This window comes from Lipophrys pholis (assembly GCF_963383615.2).
Source record: "Lipophrys pholis genome assembly, chromosome: 14".
NCBI lineage: Eukaryota > Metazoa > Chordata > Actinopteri > Blenniiformes > Blenniidae > Lipophrys > Lipophrys pholis.
Window position 1 is genome coordinate 19,399,583 of NC_137633.1, and position 17,794 is coordinate 19,417,376.

Here is a 17,794-nt window from a genome sequence, read left to right on the forward strand (position 1 = left end):
CACAGGACCCTCCACGACATTCCAGCCAATGGCAAAGACAGAATAAAGAGCCAAATCCGTAGTATCTTTCTGCACGCGGTCGTGAATCCAAAATAGCACACTTAATGTCTCGGCTTTTTGGATATACTGTTTCCCCTCCATGTGTATTCTGTTATACAAGTTTAGCAGACGCTCTAGAAGAAAAATAAAAGGTTTTGCTTGAAATGGCAACAAATTCTTACAAACCTACGCAAGTCATGAGCGCAATTTGAGACATTCGGCAGAGAAAAACTGCGGGTCAATTACAGGCACGTCTGCATTTTTAGTGGACATAAATGGGGCAGTAAAATGTGCCCCACTGGCTTGGGTATTAATGGTCAGAAATGCCTTTAACTAATGCCAGCCGTCTTGGAGATGGGAACTACATCTACAAGTTTCCATCAGAGAAGAGAGAAAAAGAGAACAGGAACAAACTTTTTTTTTTTTTTTTTTTTTTTTTTTTTTAACTGCTGTAACAGATTGTTACTATTGAAGTGTTTGACCCCAGGTACCCTCAAGGGTATCTTAGTGCAACTTTCCTTTTTCTTTTTTTTTTTTGTCTGCTCACACAGACAGCTAAGATCACACCTTGTATTCTCTGTTCGCAAATTAAATCATTGAATACTCTCAGTCAAAGGAAACCTGTCAGAAAAAAGAAAACATATCAACATAAAAGACCTCTCGATCCTGGAAGGATACACGTTTTTTATTTCCATCCATCAGGCAGCCACACATTCACATTCATAACCACGGGTAATATTAGGGACACCTATTAAGCTGGAACACGTGTTTCTGGCATGTGGGAGGAAGTTGAAGTACTTGAGGAAAGCCCAGGCGCAAAGACAATAAAGGTGTCCGAACACACATGAATGGAATTAGGCCCTGTTTTCAAACTGAAGACTGAAAACTTTCATCGTGTTTTGGGTGTTTGTTTACACTACAATGGAGCTGAAAGCCAATGAAAATGAACATTTTTGAAAACAGAACTTTTTGGGAAACACTCAGCATGTCGACGGCGGAAAACGTTACGTATTGAATTTGTATTTCTTTTGTTTACCTTGTCGACAGGACAGGTTCAGATTACCATGTCAAACTTCTTTTTGTTCAAAAGCCACTCGAAGTCCAGTTCGATCTCAAGAGGAGCAAAATAATCGACTCCAAATTCCAAAGTTGTCACTCAGATGTAGTGCAAAAAAAAAATCAACGGTACATGTTGAAAACCTTCATATTGAATGCAGTATTTACAAAAGAAAAAAGGTGAGGAAAAAATGAATCTAAAATCCAAGGTGTCTGCTTTGGTTACTTCAAATGTCCAAAGACGTGTGATCGGTCATACTGTGGCTGCATGCAGGGACTCAGTGTTCTCACTTAATTTAGCCGTAAAAAGACAAATAAAACAGTGTTTTTCCAATGAAATCCACTAGTGTCATCTCCTGTTCCCTTTTAAACTCCAAAATCTTGAAGAAATTGCTATTATGAAGGCAAAAGCGTTAAAACGTGTACGTGGCAGTCAGAGATCTGCCCAGGACATTTACTGAGAAACAGACTGTAAAGATCTAAAGTTAATATTTTGAATGGTCTTGGAAGTGATGCACTTCATTTGAGTTGAACAACAGTCTCAAAATGTTTTCACATAATCAATCACATTCACGTCTGCCGGCACTGGGAGAGTGTTTAGCGTTCTGCTCATGAGGATCAAACCACCAATGCTGAGATTGAAGGATGAGTCTCTCTACTGTCCCATGAAGATTCCCATTCAGGAACACTCTGGCCCAGTTGACATTACTGTTTTTGCATTTTCATTTCAGCAAAGTTTCATGTTTAAACGATAATGTTTTGAAAGCGAACGTCACGGACATTCGTATGGACAGGGAGGGAGCCGGATCGCTATCAGGAAATGACTCAAAATGCCAACTGAGCAAGTTGGAAGACAAACGCTCTTTTATCAACTAACAGGGAAACAGAGGACGCAGGAATCCAACTAACTCAAAGAAACAAGATTGCAAAACATGGGTCAAACATCCTGAGAAACGCAGGGGGAAAACACAGATGAACTGGCAACAAGACACAGAATTGAGTCACCAGGTGCAGACAATCACACACTCTGACACAGGTGAAACACACCAGGGCGGGGAAGAGCAATGAGACACGAGGAGCGAAAGTCAGGAAGACTAAAATGAGAGACTAACTAAAACAGGAAACAAGACAGAAAATGTGCACTTTGACAATTGATGACATTCTGGGGGCAGAGGAACTATTCACTACAGACGGCTTTGGTGCGCTTTCAGAAAAGTTGCAGTTTTCTACTGTCCACGTGAAGATGGAGTCAGACGTTTACAAAAAGTTGTGTATTCATTGACTTCGAGCGCCGTTGTCATGTAGACGGACCCGCCAAAACACAGTGAAAGTTTTACGTTTTCACTTGAAAATACTGTTGTGTAAATGGGGCTTAAGTCACTGGCTGAAACTAATAGTTTGACAGAGTGTGAGAGGTGGCAGCTCTTTAGTTGGATTTCAATTATGTTCAGTTTGCTGATTAAATTCTTCTCACTATGATTTAGGAGACGGGTGGAGGTCCTTTACACAACAAACCACTACTCCACCTGACCACACCACATTTTCTCACCAGAGGGACACACGTGTTCACATGGCAGTTGGACGAGGAATATGCTTTTCCACCATTTTGCAGAAAGTCTCAGACCCCATACCGTCTCTCTCGTTTGTTTTCCTTCTCCGTTTGCACATTTTGCAGGTATTTTCTGAAGTTCCTGAATTGTGGTTACCCCCCCCCTCCCGGAGCCGGCCCAGTGTTTACTGTTGGATGTTTTTTCCTTCTCACCACTTTCCTCTCACCCCAACCGGCCTGACTCACACTCTGTCTGAGGTTTCTTCTTGTTAAAAGGAAGTTTTTTTCCTGTCCACTCTTACTCATGTGGTAATTGTTGGGTTTTTCTCCATTTAATTGTAAGGTCTTAACCTTACTATGTAAAGTTAACCAAGAGGTGGTGATTTGGCACCATATAAATAAAACAAAACAGAAAATTGAATTGAACTGCACGAATGTATGTAAATCTACACGTTGATTTCCATGAGGTTTTTCTTTTTTTTCTATTAACCCGTCTGGAATCAAAGTAAAAACAGCTGTGGGAGCTTCTCAGCTTGGGGCTAGTGTTGGAGGTTTTCCCAGCCAGGCGTCCTCTGGCATGAACAGGCTGAAGACTGAGGATCTATAGATCGTCTTCACACTGACAATCCCTGCTGGTGAAAGTTACAGGCCTTTGACAGCTTTATGAAAACACGGCGGCACACACTCTCTTGTGTTTCGCCGGCATCACCGAGCGCTGGAAGAGTGACGTTCGCTTTCATGTGATTTGTTTGCATTTTGAATGGCGAGCTCTGTTCTGTCGTGTTCGTGTTCGTATTCGCTGCACTTTGAAGTTCATTCATCACTCCGCTTCACTTATTGGCAGATTCCCGCGCTGTTTGAGCCAAAATGCGCCAGTTGAGTGAAACGCTTTGACGTGGCTGTTCATCAGCAGCAAACGTTTTAAAAATAATTATGAAGTATCCTAGAAAAGAAGCAGGCTTTGACCTTATACTTCATTACAGTCGCCACTTAATTTAGTCTGAGAAGGAACCTGTGCATGACTTTTAACTGTCTCTCTCTATCAGAATGTTCACATAATATGCACATGGGTGTATTATTGTAGTTTAGCTGTGACATTAGCGAAGCTGTCAGCACTGATTCACTCATCCAGTTGAAGTTAGTAGGAAGTCGAATGGTAGTGCAAACTCATTATAGTATTATTATTATAACAGAATATATTTCACACTTGTTTTACAAGCTGATCATGCTACTTTTTATCATAGATTTTAATATTAAGAAGTGGCTTATAGATCCAAAATATATGAATACATACCATCTGGAACCAGGAGATGTCACTGTATGACAACTGAATGCTGCTACACTACCAAAACCTTCATTTCTGCCGCAATTGGCTGACAGCAAAAGCAAAATGTCTGCAAAAGGAAAAAGCTACGCAGCAGGATTTAAAGTAAAAATGTATCAAATGTGCAGCAGAAGACAGAAAGAGAGCAGCAGAAAGAGTACAGAGTGTGAGAAACCTGTGAGGAACTGGAGAAAAGCAGAGAAACTGTCAGGGCCAATTCATACGCCACAAGAACCAGAAGAAAGTTCGGACACTCCAGGGTCTTGTCAAACAAATGACATCACTTTCTTCGGCCAGCTCCTCCTGTCAGAAGAAATTTTGTTCGGCTGTGGCAAACGTCCCGGAACAATGTATCTTGTCGAAGTTCTGCAAGTGTAGCCTGCAAACTGTTGTGTGATTTTTCTTGTTTACTTCCACATTCCACCACAAATCCGCAACAGGGCAGTGTGTTTTACATTTACGCACTGCCGTGTGCTGCGCACACACATTCCAGCTCACTAATGACCGTGTCAGTCATATTTTAATCATGTTTAGCGTGTACGCCTGACTACTGTGTGAGCCCTGAAGTTCGTTAGCATGTAGCACGTAGCACGGCTCAGAGTTTATATAATGCCCCTGAACGTATCACTCAGGGCTGTCAGCTCCTGCAGTTAAAACCTGCGGTTAAATCGGTTAAAACCGGACCAAAATGTTGGCTCAGACACAAGTGTTCTCTTTTATTACTGAAACAGTTCAGTGAAATGGATCTCTGAAAACATTTGAAGCGAGAAATAAGCTGTGCATTTGAAAAGTTAAAAAGCCCCTTCGCAGAAGTGTGCCAGTTGTTAGGGGGCGTGGCCTGCGAGTTCCCCCAGCTTCATCTCAGAGTATGAAATGTCCCCCTGAACTCGATTTTTTTTTCGGCAGCTGGCGGACATCACAGGAGCCTTTAGCGTGATGAAGAAAATATAGAATGCTAATCGTGGGCTGAAAGAAGGACATCCATCTGAGAATGTAAAAAAAATAATTGCAAATTATTTGCCATTGCAACTTATACATGTTTTGTTTTGTTTTGGGTTTTTTCCTAATGCATTTCTTCGACCGGTGTGACTTATCGCCTGGAAAATACTTTTAACTGCATGTGCTCCTAAATGGGTGATACAGTATTTGGCAAAAAGTAGAAAAGCAACAACAAAACTGAGCATGTAAACTACAAATAACATGAACACGGTTTATTCAGGGCAGCAATTAGATCCCAGCTTCTGCGGACTGATGGACCGAGGCCTCGTTTACACGTCGACGTTTTCAGGTGAAAACAGGAACCTTTTGGGTGTCCATTTACACGACAACAGGGGTTGGAGTAACTGAAAACGCAACGTTTTGAAAACAACTGCCAAGATGGAACCTTTTCAAAACGTTTTTTGATTGTTGATTTCTTGTAGTTATCAGTGTTTTCCGAAAATTATTTCCAACAATTTCCCCAACGAATGCTTTGGTTGGTGTCGCTTGTCTCCAACATGTTGCATTTGCCTAAACTCTCCAAACAGTGCGTTCATGTTGACTTCCCACCATCCCGTGTGTCGCTTGCCCTCCAGGAAAAAAGAGTCCAGTTTCTGGAACAATGGCCAGGTGGATGAACTCCAAGCCTGTGCGAAAAGATTGAGCTTTTCGGTCACTCTCTCCTATCAGCTTTCCATCAGGGAAGGAATCTGCAATCTGCCCTGCAGTGGACCACCGCCTCTGCTCAGCTCTCTGGATACACGGATGCAGCAATAGCAGCGTGAGCTGCTCGGCTTTCAAGGTCACTGACTTCAGTCACATACCTGAGCTCTATCTGCCACAGAGCCAGAGGCCAGTTCTCCGCTAATACAAGGAGGAATTCTATTCCCCCATTCAGATGCTGAGACCTGAGTAGTTTCTGCTATTGTAAACCTGTGACATCACTGTGAACACATCTCAGCAGATGTCAGATAATGTGCTTAATATGATAATAACTCACCTCGGGGAGTTCCCGATCAAAGCCAATAACTGTTGGATGAATCCTAATATCCTCACTTCACCCCGTCAATTCACAACAGGCATATGAGGATACGGAGCCTCGGTGTCTTTCTGCACGTGAGATCTGCACATGTCACTTTTCATATGTTCATCTCACACGTGCGCCGAAGTTCAGTTTCTTTTTTAATTTTTTTTGCTCCAAAATAAAGCCCATACTGTACTTTGAATGATTACTCTGTCTCAGTATGTATTCGGAGCGGCTGTGGCTGGTGTGTGAGAGCGCATCATCCTTCAATTCAGAGGTTTGGGTTCGATCCATATGTTGGAGGGGCGCTGAACTCCGACTGACTCACGGGGATGTGCTGCATGGCAGCCAGCACCATGTGAGCGTACGAGTGGGTGAATGCGACTGCTGGAGCAGCACAATTTGACAGTTACCATGTATTAATGTTAACATACTCATAAAACTGTGATCAAGTCATACTCAGACCTTAATCACTACTTTTGTATCTACATTTGTTTATAGAAAGTTGCCATGTTGTCCTTTTCCATGTACTTTTACTGATCGTCTGAGAAAAGTAGTTTGAACTCAGAAAACCTAGGTATTTCATTTAGATTCAGGAAGCTGGATGATTATAAAATGTGATTATTGAATATTGGAGAAGGCGTAGGATTGATTAAGTTTTATACATTGAGATACATATTTTGTGTACAATTATATTCATATAATATAGATGTATTTATATAGATTATTTACAAGGGGTTTATAAATATATATGTGTTTGTGTGCGTTTGTTCGTTCGTTCGTTCGTGCGTGTATTGTCTTGAATTCCTGCTGTTAACAAAACAATGATATGGTCGCAACCTCAAATACTTCGAGTAGATTATTTAGTACTTTTACTGAAATGTTTTAACTACTATTATTTGGAATTGAATACAATCCAATACACAAGTACATATTTTCAGTAGCTTTCCACCTTTGATCATTAGTTTCAGTGAGTATATTTCTTAATACATGAATACATGATGGTGCAGCAGATTATCTCCCCATCTGAGGGTTACTGGTTCAATCCCCCATCTCCTCTTGTCCATGTGTCAAAGACAACGAGCCCATAATTGCTTCAAATGGATGGATTGAGCTGATTTGCATAGCAGCTGTCAGCTTTAGTTGCGTGTGTACGAGTGTGCGTATAAATGTGATTAACAACGTTAAGTGTTAAAGCAGTGGAAAAGTGCTCTATAAGTGGAATCTGTTCCAAACACATGAGGGTTAGGCTCACAGGCTCCCAAACGGTCTGAAGTCTCAGTCCACTTTCAGTAACTTGACCTTGCTGACTAAACAGTGGCAGGACTGTTTTCCTTCATATCATCAGTGACAAGCACAGCACATAGTGTTGAAAGCTGCGAAAGACATTTAACAAAAAGCCCTGTGGGAGTCAGTGAAGGGATCGGAGCGGGAGAGACAAACAATCTGACTCACTTTATGTTTATAACGAACTCTTGTATTCAAACTTTGGTAAGCAAGTTCGAGGATAAATGCTGATTCAGGGAGTTGAAAAACAGAGTTTTCAAGAACAGGGTTACTTCAACATAACGCATGACGCCTTTGTGCACATTGTTTAGTTTTTTCTATGTATTTCCACAAATTCTAAATTTCTGTCACGTGATTAGGATTTCTGAGCCTTTTTATTTTAAACATTTCAGTAGAGCACGCCATTTTACAAGTAAATGCAATTTTATGATAAAATAAGCTACAATCCAATCAATTGTTTTTATTTTTCACAATGAAAACCTCAATTTCTGTAATCTAATGCCTTTGAAACATTCCAATGACAAAAATATGTTTCAGAAAGGTTTCGCCGTTAAAAAGCAACATTTTGAAAACAATGCCTATTTACACGAAAACGATGAAGTTTTCCAGTCGGGCCACAAATAGGTGCCGTTGTTCATTCATTCATTCATTTTCTTCCGCTTATCCGTTTCCGGGTCACGGGGGTGACAGTCTGAGCACTGTCACCCAGATCACAATGCACCGATTAAGAACCTTCCTGCAGGTGGTGAGCCCACGGGAAGGTGGCGCCCGGCGTGGGACATGAACCCACTACCCAGAGATTGTGAGTCTCATGCTCTACCAACTGAGCTAGCCGGGGGACTAGGTGCCGTTGTCTGTTTCTTTAATGAAACCCCACACACATACGCCTTGACAGACTGCAAAAGTTGGATTATTATTATTGTTATTACTTCGCTTATACAGGGATGGAATAGGAGCGTTTTCGAAAAGTTACCATTTCAATGGCGGGCGGAGTGGCAGCGTTTTCAAAAAGTTCTCCCTTTGGCAGCGAATATCATTTTCACTACAAACCTATACAGACATGAGTTTGAGCCCGTGCTCTCTGCCACGCAGAAGGAAATGCTGAGAAACCTTGTCACGGGTCGCCTCTGTTTTCAGTGATCATATAGTGACAAACAGGAGCAGACAGCGTGACAAGCCAGCGCAGTGGCAACCAGCCAGCAGCCATGGGTGGAGTGGAGTAGAGAAGGTGGTGAAAGATCCTCAACGAGACAGACAGACATAGAGAGAGAGAGAGAGACAGAGAGAGAGAGAGAGAGAGAGAGCAAGCACCATTTTTCTCCGGTTTTCTGGTGAACCTGACCAGTTTTCTGTGGAAAGAAGTTGGGAAACTGCAGAGTTGGCAGAATGACGGAGGCCCGGTGCCCAAACAATGAAGCTAACAGATTCAGGCCAGCTGCGGCCTGCCACGGTGGCTGGGTATCCTCCTGGCTGTACGTGTGTTTACCCTGCTGTGCCATACATTGGGGTTTTTTTGGTTTTTTTTTGTCTTTTCAAAACTGGAATTCCGACGTGTTTAACTACATTAAGAAGCTCTGTCATGTCAAATGTGAGCCTGAAATTATGAGTGATAGCGTTGGCCTGATTAAAGGAAAGCAGCCCCACTTCGACTTTACAGTAAAGAGCTGGGATTGTCCTTCCCTTCGCGGTTGATGTTGGACTGCAGCCAGACAAGGATGCGGGGCAAAGAGAGACGGATCAGCTGAAACTTAGAATACATCAGCTGAAAACAGCTCTGTTCTGTCTCTAAAAAAAAACATGATGAATGGCGTCTTCGAGGAGAGATCAAGGCGTTGCTACGCGGGAAAATGCTAGAAGGACTCCTGAAGGTGAGAGGGGAGTTGTTATTCCTTTGGCGAAAAGGGTAAGTGTCACTGGAAGAGGGATTGTTCGGACCACAGGCCAGGATGAGTGCGGATGACGCACAGCATTCTCGCAAGTGTCTGATGTGAGTCCAAGTCGACACAACTTTTGTTTGAAATAAAAAATCAAAGCACAACAAGGTAAATCAGGTCGATCACCTAAATTCACTCGGTGATGCTGGAATCGAACAATGCAAATAATCCGTAGTCACGACTACAAAATTGTATTTTCTCTCACAAGATCACACAATGAGGAGCCCAATTGAATTAAATCCTGATGAATCTACATAACCTCTACTGAGGTTTTGACAACTTAAATAGCCTGAATGTCATTCTTACAATATATTTTAGTTTGGCTGTAGATCTGATGTCAAATAGCCGTCCAATCTGATCTGGATGACCTTGCAAAGGTGGAGACCACTCAATCCTCACAGTGGAAGGATCTGTGATATGAGTGTCGGGTTGGAGGCCTTTCTCCATGTAGTTTGCATGTTCTCTCGGAGCGCACATGGGTTTCCTCCCACAGACCAAAGACTGGTGACCTTTGCAGGTCGGGCTGCTTGAGAATATTGGCCGATGTCAAATGAACAGCAAGAGGCTGCAGCCAATGAGGCTGACAATTACCGTAAATATCTCAGCATGCAGCCGTACAGAAAGGGTGACTCTGTGAAAACATGCACCCTGGAAACACAGACACAAGTCTGGTGACAAATATGCAGGCACTATTTCAGGTTTATCAAAAGTAAACATTTTCTGAATGCAATCATAGTTTTTGCGGTGAAACAAAAGAAAACACTTCAAGATGTTGTTATTTATAGGGCATTGTGCTGTAATTTCCCCGTTCAAAGCCCAGTGGAGCTCAAACTGCGCTGCATGTGGCGCCTCAACTCCAATTCCTTGATTTGGATCTCCATTAAACATTCTATATAATGTGTTTTACTGCTCATGCACCTTCACATCCTCTGATCTCTTCCCACTCATTGGGCCCGTCTTTTCCATCAGACAGCTGTGCACACCGTCTGCATAGCAGTTACACGTTCCAGGTAGAAAAACACACCGCAAGAGAGTTTTTGAGTTATGGATGCTGTACAAATCAACTTTATGGGGATACTGCAGCTGTGTGAACGTGGTTAAGAATGCCCTCCCAGACAAATTCTGCACAAATAAATCTTCCATAACCACAAAACAAGCCCAGTGGCACTAAGAATACACACAGCCAGCCAGCTGTTTACATTGAAGTCGCTCGCCGGGGTTTGTGACGCTCTATTAAACGCAGTGACACACAGCTAAATGCATAGAGCGAGCTGCAGCGGCAGCAGTTCAAGGGTGTGATGTCTTGTGATCATCATGAAAGAAGTTTCCTCAAACTCAGCCTATTAGCGAGAGAAATTCCACTTGCCTCGCCATATTAAGGCCCAGAATAGGCCTTGGTTGAATGAAATGATGCCCTGTGATGTCAGGGTGTGGCTGCCACTTAACGTTTTTATCACCGTACTTTTATGTTTAAATCTGGCTTATACACATCATATTGTGGTCCCCCCCGTGTGAGAACTGAGGTGAAAGGCATCGCTCTTGAATTTGTATTTCACTGATGGTGGTGCGGTTGAGAAGCAAAACTTTTTCTTTTCTTTTCTTTTTTTTTTTTTCCCCCCGCAGGACTGTGAAAACGCTTAAATTCATCTCCAATGTTTTCTTTTCCTCGCAGACGAAATTCACAGTCATAAATGTCAGAAGAGGCAGAAGTCCGGCCCTTCCACTTTTGTTCCCGGGACATTCTTGTGTTGTGTCTTTAGCTACAAAGTTTGGAGAGAGAGAGTGACACTCCTGCGGCCGTAAGTCTACTGAGGCTCCGGAAAGTCAGACGGTTTCCAGGGAACACGACGGAGGGAGGACATCGGATCTCAGGGAAGAATGTTAGAAAGCAATGAAACAGAAGGTGGACGGAGGCCACACTCGTGAAAAAAAAAAAAGGAAAGAAAAACATTCAAACTGAGGTTTTAAAAGCATTGGAGCCAGTGGGGGGCGCCAGAGAGCACGGCAGCAGGAAAATATCTGAGGGTCAGGGGGAGGCCTTTTCCAAGCAGAAGACATTGTGATAATAACAAATGAATGGAGGGTGAAACTAATAATTATTTGATTAAAACACATATATTGTCATTACATTGGAAACATGGGGCAAGTTATTATATATATATATATATATATATATGAATGTTTTATAACGACATCCAACAAGAATTTTGGCCTATTTACAGAATTGTTTTAACTATAAATTGTGAAATACAATAGAATTTTGATACAAGACTATATAAAGTGCTAAACCTTAGATTATTATTGTAAAACAAAAAACCAATGTGTTTAAAGTTTTGATTTCCGTATTATAGCACTCATTGAAATATTTGATATTTCAATGAGTGCTATAATACGGAAATATTTGATATTTCAATGAGTGCTATAAAGACTCCTAAAGGGTTCAGATTATGCTTTTCTTGCTGGGATTTTCTTGGGATTTTGTAATTTAGCATCTGTTTCTGTTATTGATAAACCCTGACCAACAACCGTGGGCTGTTTCGAGTCCCCTATTAACCTCCCACACATGTTCTTGAAGAAAAACTGCCACCAGGAACATGCAAACTCCACACAGAAAAGCTGGACCTGGATTCAAACCTGTAACTCTCACTAGTGAGGCAAGAGTAGAAAGTACTACACCACCATGTGGCCTGTTTCCTTGCTCTCTTATACAGTGAATTTAATATGTAGCACTGTAAGATCCGTTCCACATGTGAAGGACTGTGTTCATTTTACACGCATTTTTCTGTCCGATCCTTACAGTTCTGTACCCTTGTGTATATTTTTAGCTTCCACGGATCACTCTGGATTACACAGTAAACATTGCATCAGCACTGCATTCTTTTTTGTGCTCCTCCTGTATACTGTAGTCTCGTTTCCCCTCTATGTTTCATTTCTCTCTGTATATTTTGTTGCACGTTTAAGTACTTTAAGATGGTTTGACAATTTTCACTTGTTTAGCCAACTCAAAAAGTACACAAAGAAAATGAAGAAAAAACCCTGTGTAGGCTAATGTAAAATGTTTTTAATTGATTTGATTGATTAATTATTTACTATTATTAATAATGATGATGATGATGATGATGATGATGATGATGATGATAGTGACATAATGAATAAAATAATAATAATCATAAAATAATAAAAAGAAAGAAAGAACGTTTGATAAGAATAATATTTGATTGATTGATTGATTGATTGATTGATTGATTGATTGATTGATTGATTGATTGATTGATTGATTGATGATGGGCATTCATTAGAGTTATGTATTATTTGAAAAAGCCTGTTATATTAACACTCACACATAATTATGCCAGTGCATAATTATGTGTGAGTTGTACTACATTTTACAAACATCTAGAATATTCCACACCATGTTTTTTTTCTCACGAGAACAAACCAAAGACGTGAATTGTGCTTTAAGTTCAGTGATTCCCACACACTTTGAAAACCATAAGTCTGGAGGATACGTGTCCGTGACCGGAGAGGGAAGAATCAAACTAGAGAAGAGAAAGGATCTGCTCCTGTAACACAATAATGGCCTGTGATTTCCTCGTCCCAGTGTGAGAACGACTGAAAACGAGCTGTGCGCTTGTATTAATTTGTCAGACGGACGTGTCCACTCTGAGGAGCCTTCTAATGCTCAACGCAGATGGTGAGTGAATGTGAGCATTCGTAGTGGATATGAGCATGTGTTTTCTAGTGTGTGCATGTGCTTAAATGAACATAGCTGCTTTGAACTCACAGTCATCTCCTGGCCTTGGCCCAGGATCTCCAGCTGCTGTTGGATCTGGAGGAGCCGCCTCTCCAGCCCTTTTCTCTCCCTTATATCCTGCAGGACCTTCTCCCCTGGCCGTGAGTCCCCATCGCACTTCCAGCCCACCTCTGAGCCAGCGCCCTGACACACAACAGACACGATTAGTCCTCATGTGGGGAGAAACGACTCATCTCACGTGGGTAATCGACATTCAGAGCTCATAGAGGTCACCTAGAGGCGTTTTAATGAGGATTAAGCAGGTCACCATAATTCTTCTGAGAGGTTCAAATTCCTCTAAAACGGGGATTTCTGCAATTTAACCGTTTATTTGAGGGATTAATGCCAGACTTTCTGATGCTTTCCACATTATAGCACCATGCTGTTAAAACGTGATGGGATCTATAGGCAATAGGCCTGGACTCCACTTATTCATTTGTATGATTAATCCTTCACTAAAAATGAAAGGTATTCCCCTGAAGCTCAGACATTTTGCTGCTGTCCCCGCTGTAAAACTCTCTGGGTGCCCCACACTTTGAGAACCGCTGCACATTTCAATTACTTTGACTAAAATCGGGTCCTGATGACAAGACCTAAGAAAATTCAGTGCACATGGGGTCCAAAATAAATCACACATTTTTGGGATCCACATGCACTGACTGGACGAAGGGAAGCACGACTCCAAAGCAAACTTTGAAAATGGGTCAGGAGGAAATGGGAGAGCCATGTTTGGAGGAGCGTCAACGGCCAAGTTGATAAGTGAGAGGTTTGTCCTCCGGACCGCAGCCTGGTTCGTTTTGTCTGCGCTGCAGTCACACCGAGAGAAAGAATTTCTATTGAACTCATCAGATCCAAGTGACACACATTAGGATAACACGTTCTCCTAACGCCTGCGCAGATCCTGAGGTCACACAGAGGAACCCCTCCGGTAGATGATGTTCATTCATTCATTCATTCATTCATCTTCTCTACTGCTAAATAGTAGTTAAGTCCTGCGGGCTGGAGCTGCTCCCGGCTGAATATGGGTGAAGGCGCACGCACACACACACGCACACACACACGCACACACTCAAACAACCACAACTGCTGAACCAATGATAAACGATGGCTGATAAAGTGACTCTTTCCTCATCCGCCTTTTTATTTATTTATTTCTGAATGTTGACTTTAGGTTGTTTTGGAATTCCGTGGCGTTTCAGATCAGAAGCTAGTGTGTTTAGATGAGACGCAGCACGACATTTTCAGGCACCAAGTGCACAGCATTCCGAGTAAAAACGCACAGTTTTTGTGTTTTTGTTTCAATAATGTTTCAACGTTTACATGACAACGCTTCTGAAAACTCTACCGCTCCCACTGCTTCTCCCATGCTGTAACGAACTGGAGCACTACAACCGGGTTTATCCGGTAAAGTGATGCCATTTGGCATACAGAACCAAACCGTGGGGACACACCAATGACTGACCTGCACTACAGTCCCATTTTGACCTGTATAAATAAATCAAACTGCAGCTAGGTTCAGAGAGATTGTTGGGTCTGAGCGGACGTTGCTAACCGCAGAGCGAGTCCAGCGCCATGTGGTTGAAATCTCCCTCTCTCTTGGTTAGTTTAGATGGCAAGCAGGAGTGCACGTGATCTAATAATATTCAAATTGATTGACGTATTATAAAATGTTGACATCCCTCGCGTCTGGGAACGGCTGAAGTTACCAACCGAAACACCGAGTTACTAAATCTGTTGTGACACATTTATGATAGGAGGTAATCTCAGTTCAAGCCGTGGCGGGACAGAAGTTCAACTGCGCGTTGAAGACCGAATGCTTCTGCCCTGGTAACCATCCAGGGAGACGTGATTTTCAGGCAGCTGAATGGTATGTGACTTATTAACGCTTGAAGCTTGGCAAAAACAAAAATCTCCGCAGAAGTTTTCCGAAGTGTGTGTGGCCTCACCTAGCGCTGCATTCCGTCTCCCTTCAGGGGGAAATAATGACAGCTTCTATCTGAAGCTTCTCTTCAAGCGGTCGTTACGAGAGCCCTTCACTTAAGACTCACTCATCCTCGACTACAAAAGCCAGGGCCACGGCGGGATCAGACGCTTGTCATGCGCTAAAGTGAGAAACGCTCGTTCCAACCAGGAAAAATAAAAATTAAAGTCTAGCTTTACCGCCGGGCTCACACCACTAACTGTATGTTGCTAAAAAAGCCCCAAATCTCTGGGAGAAAGCAGTTTATTTTATCTGGAAAACGACAGCTCCCTCACTTTTCTTTTCTTTCTTTTTTTTTTTTTTTTTTTAAACTAAACACCACAATCGAGTGTCAGTAATTACAGTAACAAATTTATCATTAGCCAGATCTATGACTCCGGAGTATCTGTTGTGTTTTTGGCTGAATTAACTTTTTCTGGCTATTTTACCTTGATACAACTGCTAATGAGGTCAAAGCCCCAACTCTTTGTCAGTCACATCATCCTGGGTATAGATGATATATGATTACTATTTAGAAAAACTCAACAGAATCTCAGAGGGTTGTTTTTTGTTGTTTTTTTCTAACATAGGTGCTTTAAAGCATGGCATGTCAAACATTAGGCCCGTGGGCCAAAACTGACCAATGAGAGGCTCCAATCTGGCCCATCAAACAACCAAGCAAATTGTAAAAAAAAAAAATTCTAAGGAAACATTGAGTTTGTGACACATTTCGTAAAAGTAGCATACATGCAAAATGCAACAGCTATCGGAGAAGTTTTTGGGACTTGTAGTTGGGTTTTTGAAGGTGTTGGATTCATTTATCATGGTAAGAAGTTATCTGAGCGAGACAAATGTATTGTTTTAACAAATATTTCACAATTTCTTCACCAGTCACCAAATGCAGACAATCACACACTCAGGCACAGGTGAAACACATCAGGGCGGGGAACAGCAATCAGACAAAAGAAAGGGAAGTCAAAGAGCCTCAATACAAGAGACAGTGTAAGACTTACTAAACTAAAACAGGAAACACACAAGACAGAAAGCATGCTGTGTGACAAAAACATTGCCATCTGATAAAACATTTGGGCTCTGTCTCCATCTCCGTGTAGACAATGAAAACGCAGTTACTGTGCGTGCCATAAGAGTCCCTAGTAACATGGCTCCCAGTCCACATTCTCCAGGGATTTGTTATTTTTATAGTTGAGCGTCGCCTGGAATAGCAATCTAGCCATGTGTCCATACAAATACTCTCATTGTGAATGTTTATAGTGTAGCGTTCTCTGCACGCATGTGTGTGTGGATTCATTAGACAAACAACAAACAGCACCCACTAGTGGCCCTCCATGAAAACTACATCGTTTTCAGTGTTTCTGTAGTTTCAGTGTAAAAACCAACTTTGACCTCTTTAATACAATAGATCACATTTGGGGAAGTCAGTTTAATGACAAATTGAGACTGCTGTGGAGGACTGACTTATTACAAAGCCTTTTTTTTCTTCAAACATTTTTGCAGAGTTAAGGTCAAAAGTTAATGATATTGAAAACAGATGAGTGTGCACAGAAAAACCAAATAAATGCAAAATGTGCATCTATACTCATTTGATTTATAATTTCATCAGACCTCATGTATGTGCACATATACAAAAAAGAAACCTAAATAATTCCACATCTGTTTTTCCGCAATTTCAACACATTTTCATAGAACCGTAAAGTGTGATGTATCAGTATTGTGCAATGTTCATTTGGACATTTGAGTCTGATTTCCTGAGTTGAAAAGCCATTTTAAACAGTAACAGAAATAGTATTATTGAAGCATGAATAAATTGTTGATGTGGGTCTGCTTTGAACAAAAATCACTTGAAAACTGGGTTGAAATGTGAAGACTTCTATTCTGTTCAGTAGCCAGAAACTTATTTTGCGAAGCCTTGCCAACGAGGTCAGTAGTAATCTAATTGATGAAGAGTTTGCAGTAAATGACTAACACAAGTTCAGAACTGTTTCCAAGTAAAGGGGAAGGAGAAGAAGTGAAGCGGTCATCGGTTCTTGTGCCATTCAAATTGTAGTAATGAGTCATCTCCTGGAAAAGATGGAGGAAATCATGTTTCTTGACCTTAATAAACTCCAGCTATTGTTCTAATCCGCTGCAGTGTTTGTGCTTCTTCTCCGGGACAGTGCGATAACTTTTACCCAACATGAATTGGAACTTCCAAGAAGACCGGAGGACAGATAGAAAGAGGGGTTTTGTTTATCAGTAAAAACCTTTTGGATTGGCTCTGTGTTGAATGTTCCAAATCGGCGATGTGATTATTGGAGATAGTGGTCACACGATTGTTGGCTGGCGGCTCAAAGAAACAGATTTTATTTTCTTTGGGCATGAGAAACACGTCAAACAGAATTATCTTTCTGGATATAAAAAAAAAAAAAAAAAAAGAAGTGTGTCAGCCTGCTGATGAAAAGCCAAATGAATTCCTTTCAGTTTAACTCAAGGTGAGATAAAGTGCACCTTTGTGAAGTCTCGTATCGCTCCGACTGGCAAGTGTGCCTCCAATTTAAAATAAACGTTAATGAAAACACGAGGAATGAAATCACTCGTGCGTGACATGATGACTTGTGGTGGTTGTCCTTGTTTCACCTGGTTTCACATTCGAACTTCAATCAGCCCCTCGCATTTTCTCTGAATATTAATATTCTGCAATTAATGTTGAGATCCGAACCGGGATCAATACATTCCATCTAAAGGCGCACATGCTGTGCGAGTACAAAACAGCTGCAGGGGTTGATGGATGATCTGCGGTCGTCCGAAGCGACGAAATGGGAGGGGGGAAAATAACAGGCGGGCTTATTGCCT

General features: G+C 41.7%; 1 protein-coding gene across 2 annotated transcripts in view; it reads right to left on the bottom strand.

The window, feature by feature from the left end:
• Positions 1-17,794, bottom strand: part of fsip1 (fibrous sheath interacting protein 1) — a 40,942-nt gene that overhangs the window by 3,851 nt on the left and 19,297 nt on the right. The window contains exon 9 of one of the 2 annotated variants that reach the window (XM_080480453.1): positions 12,976-13,128. The exons of the other annotated variant lie outside the window; for it this stretch is intronic. Within the exon in view, the coding sequence (XP_080336579.1) occupies positions 12,976-13,128 (153 nt within the window). The remainder of the gene's footprint in view (positions 1-12,975; positions 13,129-17,794) is intronic. 2 annotated transcript variants of the gene reach the window in all.